Genomic DNA, 7,572 nt, shown 5'->3' on the forward strand with positions numbered 1-7,572 from the left:
TGGTATGAAGCTGTGTTTTGTACCTGTGTCCACTAGGGGGCATTTCCAGGGAACCTCCAGCTGGTGTTGGTGCTAAGGCCCTCCCGCTTCTTCCAGAGGGCCATCGCTGACATTGGCATGAAGCTGCACCGGGATGACTTTAAAATGAAGGTACCGGTAAGAATGCTTCGCTACCACTCACCCTGTCCAACTCGTAGATCATCTTAGAAACCTTTCCTCTGTGTCTGGGTGTGAGATAGTGATTGACCTAATGTCATGTGGAGTGTTGCTTCGGAGTGTGATCTTCACCTGTAAACTAACTGTTAGAACAATGACTATGTACTCACTGCATGTTTTCCTTGTTTATAGAAAGCTGTAGAATGTGACAACATACACCTGTATATCCCTTCATACATTTTTTTGGTGAAGGCCAATTCTCCTGCATTATCCCCAGACGCCTACAGTATACTGTAACTGTAATAGATAAAAGTTGCAACTCCTCCTCATCCTCATCACCTTGCGTGTGTGTGTCATCCTTACTGGTGAGGAAGTGAAAATAGAGAAATGGAGGAAACCAAAAAAACACAGAAGCCTATATTAACTTTATGCCGTGACAATTATTGTCTAACCCTAAAATCAGATGAGAAAACCGAGACTGGTGATGCAGAAGATGCCCTAACATCTATAACACACAGCAATGTATGTGAATTTGTTTCCCTACAGATTGTGATGCTCAACTCCCTATCTGACTTATATGGCTACGTGGATAAGGGCCAGCTAACGTGTGAGCTTGGTGGGAACCTGGACTACTGTCACAGCCAGTGGATCCACCGCCGGACAGTGAGTTACCATGACATTGGCCTTACACCAGTTATTTTCTGGACTCACTGGAAACAATACAAGTGTGTATGTTTTTTGTTGTCAGGCCATTGAGAACTTTGCTGTGACGGTGAAGACCACGGCTCAAATGCTGCAGAAGTTCGGTACAGACCTGGCAGAGACGGAGCTGCCCAATGATGTGCAGTGCACCAAAGACCTACTCACTACTCACACTGAGAAGCACGACAAACTCAAGGTGGGGCTCTGCTTCAGCGTCAACATAATACTACTGAACCTGGCTTCCTACAATGGTTTACTTGTACTCATGGCTAACATCCTCAACACCTGAAGATTGTGTTGATATTTGTTAGTTTACTATTAGTTACATTCACACACAGTAGTGTGATCCAATACACAGGGGAATGGGTTCTATCATAGCCTGTGGCATTGTAGTTTAACCATAAGCATCAATGGCCTAGATAATAATCAGAGTTTTCTATTCCCAAACCAGCAATACCATTATAAATCGGGTGGTTCAAGCCCTGAATGCTGATTGGCTGAAAGCTGTGGTATATCAGACCGTATACCATGTATTTTTACTGTTCTAATTATGTTGGTAACCAGTTTATAATAGCAATAAGGCCAGAGGAGGTGTGGTACATGGCCAATATACCATGGCTAAGGGCTGTTCTTAAGCATGACGCAACGCGGAGTGCCTAGATACAGCCCTTAGCCGTGGTATATAGGGCATATACCATAAACCCCTGAGGTGCCTAATTGCTATTATAAACTGGTTACCAACCTTTCAGCCAATCAGCATTCAGGGTTTGAACCACCCGGTTTATAATGGTATTTAATTAATTCTTTCATTTTGACAGGATGAACTGAAATTAGCGATGAAACAGGGAACCACTCTACTGGGCTGTATCAAAGAGCAGGCTGCCAAGTCTGAGAACCACCAGCTAAACCCAGACGAGATGGAGAACCACATCACTGTGGAAAGGTTGGTTACTGGGACCTACTGGAGATGGAAGCTCCCAATTAAATCATTTGTATGTGTTCGGTTCACAAATGATTTAACTTATTATTTAATTTCTCACTAAGAGTATATTCCAGAGGTGGATAAAGATGCTGCAAATGATGTTATATGTCCATGTTGTATTTCAGGTTGTTGGCCCAGCTAGATGAGACAGAAAACGCTTTTGAACAGTTCTGGTCTAAACATCACCTCAAACTGGAGCAGTGCCTACAGTTCCGCCATTTTGAGCATGACTTCCGAGAGGTACGTATGTTTCTGTGACAGAGTCGCTGACTGCTGTAGTCAGCTGATTTAGCTTAATCATGTTAACAAAGAAAGCTGAACAGGACACAGCCTGGCTATTTGTGTTCCCCCAGAGACAGCTATTAGAAGTAGCCGTTACAATGTAACACCTTGTCCAAAAATAGTTGCTCACCCGTCAATTTCTCAGTTTAATTACACTTTTTTATGTTTGCAACCTCACACTTACAGTATATAGCGCTTCCTCTCAAGCATATGTGCTTGGAAATACTGTACATAAGTCCTTAACCTCCTGCTCTCTCTGTGTCCCCTCCACAGGTGAAAGTGTCATTGGACAGTCTGATGGCGACTCTGACAGCCCTGTCAGACATTGGGGACTGTGTCACCCTGGTAGAGATGTTACTGAAGGACCTCAAGACCTTAGAGGAGAAGGCTCAGGTCAGCCAAGTCACATAACAAATGTTATATGAGCTGTAACATCTACACCTTAAAAGACAATACAAAGCACAATGTATCCACTATGTGTTAATCAACACGTGATCATCAGCCTTGGATTGTATTGAATGTGAGCCTAACACGAATGTGGTCATGTGAGATGAATGGCTCTCTGTCTGATGCATATCAGGAGTCATTAGAGAAGGCCCAGCTCCACGCCCTACACGGGGACCAGCTGATTCAGAGCAACCACTATTCTGTGGACTCCATACGGCCCAAGTGTGTGGAGCTCCGACGCATCTGTGATGACTTCACCAACGAGGTCCAGAAGAAGTACGACGTCCTCTCCAAATCACGCCAAATACACAAAGGCATAGACAAGGTGGGGTGGATAACATAAGAGGCTCCTCATCTCTATATTGCTGTCAGAAAAGGCAATGTCCTCAGGGAGAGATTGTTTGCATGATTATACACGTCATTTACACATGCTCTCATGAATTCAAATAACTTTCACAAAGTTTCCCTCTTCCATCAAGGTTAGTGGTACTTCCACTTTTTCAGCAAAGCAATAAAATTGTTTTTTTCATATTATCTGTCTCAAAAAACGCTTGTTCAGTATATTGTCCCATACAATAATCAGTACCTTCTTTTTTAGTTTCTAAACAACTATACATGCCATCCATGTATAACATTAGTAGTTAAAAATATACATTAGTGCCATGCAAATGAGCCTAGATATACTACTGATATTGAGCCTAGACAGTAGCTACTGTAGTTGTTCATTCATCCATGTGTTCTCGGGTGGTTGTAGGTAAACCAGTGGTGTGAGTCGGGGGTGTACCTGCTGGCCTCTCAGGCTGTGGACAAGTGCCAGTCCCAGGAAGGGGCTGAGGCAGCCCTGCAGGACATTGAGAAGTTCCTGGAGACGGCCAAGGAGAACCAACTGAGTGACCTCAAGAACATCCACAACCAGTATGAGCTAGTCCTCAACGTTGAAGTCAAGGTGTGTGCAGTGCTCCCTTAATTCACTCATGGAATCCTAATTCCTGGAGTTGTCAGCCTACAGAAGAACAATGGTCCTATTTGTTGATCCCTGATCTGTGCTTTCCATCAGGCTAATGTACAACAGGCTCTAAAGAGGCTGGACGATGTACAGGAGATGTTTGAGAAGAGACAGGTTAGTCTGAAGAAGCTGTCAGCCAAACAGACCCGGCCCGTCCAGCCTGTGGCCCCCCGACCTGAGTCCTCTCCCAAACGGCCTGTGCCCCACAAAACACCCAGGACCACCTGCCCTGCCCCTGGTAAGTCTCCCCCATAGAGATAGTTAAAGGACTCAACTTAGATATAACCCCTTTTAGCATTGGCATTGCCATTGAGAGCATCCACCATTTTAAAGTAGTCAACTGGGTGGGGATTCCTATGGATTGACAGCAATCAGCCAATGATCAGAGCATTGTCTTCTTCAAATTGAGTGCTATGGTTTGTAAATTAATTTAAGCTATATCACTGCCATATAGTGGCCACAGTAAATTAATGACACAAGATTTGTGGCGGTTGATCACCAATATTAGCTTTACACTTTTTTCAAACACAAAATAAGAAGAAAACAGACTACTTTAAAATGGAGATAGCCTCAATGGCGCTGCCCATGCTGTCACAGATTCCATAATGGCACAGATAAAAAGTTGAAACCTCTTTCCATCGTTATGGCCCACATGACCTAACCTCAAACTTTACATGCCCGTAATGAAAGATCATTGTAGAGCCTATTCATTGCTATTGAAACTGAAACATAGTCTGTACTTTACTTTCCAGGAAGCACAGTCATTTTCTAGTTTAATTCAAAGTATGTATTTAAAACCTTACTTCTTGAGGCTTTTAAAGGAAGTATATTGTATTCACTGTGGTACTCGACCTACTACAGGAGGAGGACATAGCTTTGGGCCAGGGCCTCCTGCTGTTGTTCCACACAGAGAGAATGGCAAAACGCCTGATGTTTCAAACAGGATCCCTAGATGTCTCTATGCCTTCATGTCAAACAGGATCCCTAGATGTCTCTATGCCTTCATGTCAAACATTCCGCTTAATTAAAAAAAAAATGTCTTCCTTTTCCCATCCCTGTTCTATAACCATTTCTAGCCCTTAGTCGAAGGATCTCAGAGAACTCTAGTGCCACAAAGCAGCCCACGGAAGCTGAGCTTGCAAAAAGGAAAAATGTAAGCCGCAAAGTCAAAGGGAGCCTCAAGGTAAGACCTGTGGACATCCTCTAGACAATTGAACCTGAAATGGTTCAACCTCATTCACAACAACAACAAGAACCATCTGTTGTTTTTTTGGCTAGCCACTGGTCCATTTGTATGACAGTGTCCTGCCAATTCTTCTTGTATAATTCATCAGAACATAACTCTTGGTCAATGGGAGTCTGGGAGAAGAAGTCATGGGAGTGTCCTATATCAGACATCTTCTGTTTCCTGCCTTTCCCAAGGGAACCCTGCGGGGATGAGAAACCCTAGTTTCAAATCAATTGCGCACCTTTTGCCCTGACCACATCACGTTTGTCTGATAAATAGGAATAATGTGCCATTCTAAATCAAATCATATTTAATTGGTCACATACACATGGTTAGCAGATGTTATTACGAGTGTAGCGAAATGCTTATTCTTCTAGATCCGACAGTGCAGCAGTATCTAACAGGTAATATCTAACCATTTCCACAACAAAACCTAATGTCTAACAAATTCCACAACAAAACCTAATACACACAATCTGGTAAAGGATGGTATGAGAGAATATACGTATAAAATATATGGATGAGCAGTGACAGATCGGCTAAGACGCAGTAGATAGTAAAGAATAGATAGTGAAGGACACAGTATAGAGTATATACACATGAGATGAGTAATGTGAGATATATAAACATTTTTAAAGTAGCATTATTAAAGTGACTAGTGTTCCATTTATTAAAGTGGCCAATGATATCAAGTCTGTAGGTAGGCAGGTAATTTGCCCCCGGTAATGCATTATGCAGACCGCACCACCCTCTGCAGAGCCTTGCGGTTGTTGGCGGTGCAGTTGCCGTACCAGGCGGTGATACAGCACAAAAGGATGCTCTCAATTATACACCTGTAAAAGTTAGTGAGGGTTTTCGGTGACAAGCCACATTTCTTTAGCCTCCTGAGGTTGAAGAGGCGCTGTTGCGCCTTCTTCACCACAGTGTTTGTGTGCGTGGACCATTTCAGTTTGTCGGTGGAATTGAAACTTTCCACCTTCTCCACTGCTGTCCCATCGGTGTGGATAGGGGGGGTGCTTCCTCTGCTGTTTCCTGAAGTCCACGATCATCTCTTGATGATGATATTCAGTGAGAGGTTATTTCCCTGACACCACACTCCACTGCCCTCACCTCCTTCTTGTAGGCTGTCTCGTCGTTGTTGGTAATCAAGCCTACCACTGTTGTGTCTTCTATAAACTTGATGATTGAGCCGGAGGCGTGCATTGCCACGCAGTCATGGGTGAACAGGGAGTACAGGAGAGGGCTGGGAACGCACCCTTGTGGGGCCCCAGTGTTTAAGAACAGTAGTTGTTGTTTCCTATCTTCACAACCTGTGGGCGGCCTGTCAGGAAGTTCAGGACCCAGTTGCACAGGGCGGGGTCGAGACCCAGGGTCTCAAGCCTAATGATGAGTTTGGAGGGTACTATGGTGTTGAATGCTGAGCTGTAGTGGCTAGGCATGCCGTCTGGGCCGGCAGCCTTGCGAGGGTTAACACGTATAAATGTTTTAATCATGTCGGCCACGGAGAAGGAGAGCCCACAGAGAGCCCACAGCGGGCCGTTGTCGGTGGCACTGTATTGTCCTCAAAGAAGTTGTTTAATTTGTCTGGGAGCAAGACGTCAATATTTTATTTTTGTAATCTGTGATTGTCTGTAGACCCTGCCACATACGTCTCGTGTTTGAGCCGTTGAATTGCAACTTCACTTTGTCGCCATACTGACATTTTGCTTTTTTATTGCCTTACGGAGGGAATAACTACACGGAAGTTTGAGTAGCAGTGGTCGAGTGTTACTCGCTCGTGTATTGCAATCGATATGCTGTTAGAATTTAGGTTGCCTTGTTCTCAGATTAGCTTTGTTAAAATCCCCAGCTACAATAAATGCAGCAGCCTCCTGATATATGGTTTCCAGTTTGCATAAAGTTCTAGTCATGCGTGATAAGCCACTCATCTTATCTAAATGTTAGCACTATGACCACAAGGGTGACGTTTGAAAGGAAATAGGGGCCTCCAAGGTATGTACCGTGTGTGTCACCCTTTCACCTGTCCGTGACTGCAACGCTGTGTGTTTGTGTCCTCAGATTGAGGTAATGCATGAGGCAAGCCAGGGAGGCTCCAGCCACGTCCTGGTGACGAACGAGACAGAGGAGAGTCTTTCAAACAGACGGAGGTAAATGTCTCTTTCTGTTCTCTGCCCATATACAGTATCTTTCCTGTTTCTTTCGCTCTGCTCTTTTTCAAAACCACTGCATATACACACTGGCTAGTGATGAGGTTGGCGACATTTTACCAGGGACTACCTTTTCCTCCACCATTAGTTAGTGTTAGTTGAAGAAACTTTGAAATAGGTCACAGAGCGAGAGAGAGTGAACATTGAAAGACGAGGTTAGGAGAGCATAGCATTTACAGTACAGTGGTCTGAAGAAAGGGCTTGTAGCGATGATGAAGATACACTTTTATTGAGGCAAAGGCTGCCGGCTGACTGTTAGCACCCAGGTGACCACACACTGTGTGACTGCTGTGTGGAATGTCTCCTGCTCTAATTTCAACCTGCACAGTGCCTCCTGATATGGAGCACACTAAGTTTATTAATACTCGATAAGTCGATCACATTATGTATCTTGTCTTTATTGTAACTGTTACGGTTCGTAGGAGTGTACTCCCTGTTGCATGGGTACAGTCTCTGACTCAACAGACATTTTTATATTTGGAAACCTCTTTTGAGGTTCTGAGCAAGTGAGAAAGTTGCTCAATCTCAACGAGATGTGGCTGAAAGAAATAAAATAGGTACA

At 44.0% G+C, this 7,572-nt stretch overlaps 1 protein-coding gene across 25 annotated transcripts in view; it reads left to right on the forward strand.

The window, feature by feature from the left end:
* LOC139406630 (guanine nucleotide exchange factor DBS-like) overlaps positions 1-7,572 on the forward strand; it is a 69,859-nt gene that overhangs the window by 24,313 nt on the left and 37,974 nt on the right. For 15 of the 25 annotated variants that reach the window (XM_071149459.1, XM_071149441.1, XM_071149440.1 and 12 more), the window contains exons 5-15: positions 37-156; positions 703-819; positions 905-1,054; positions 1,677-1,801; positions 1,966-2,080; positions 2,396-2,515; positions 2,703-2,894; positions 3,324-3,515; positions 3,627-3,813; positions 4,652-4,758; positions 6,862-6,950. In XM_071149459.1, the coding sequence (XP_071005560.1) occupies positions 37-156; positions 703-819; positions 905-1,054; positions 1,677-1,801; positions 1,966-2,080; positions 2,396-2,515; positions 2,703-2,894; positions 3,324-3,515; positions 3,627-3,813; positions 4,652-4,758; positions 6,862-6,950 (1,514 nt within the window). The remainder of the gene's footprint in view (positions 1-36; positions 157-702; positions 820-904; positions 1,055-1,676; positions 1,802-1,965; positions 2,081-2,395; positions 2,516-2,702; positions 2,895-3,323; positions 3,516-3,626; positions 3,814-4,651; positions 4,759-6,861; positions 6,951-7,572) is intronic. The other 10 variants (XM_071149461.1, XM_071149465.1, XM_071149439.1 and 7 more) reach the window with 1 other exon arrangement.

Source organism: Oncorhynchus clarkii, chromosome 4 (genome assembly GCF_045791955.1).
Source record: "Oncorhynchus clarkii lewisi isolate Uvic-CL-2024 chromosome 4, UVic_Ocla_1.0, whole genome shotgun sequence".
NCBI lineage: Eukaryota > Metazoa > Chordata > Actinopteri > Salmoniformes > Salmonidae > Oncorhynchus > Oncorhynchus clarkii.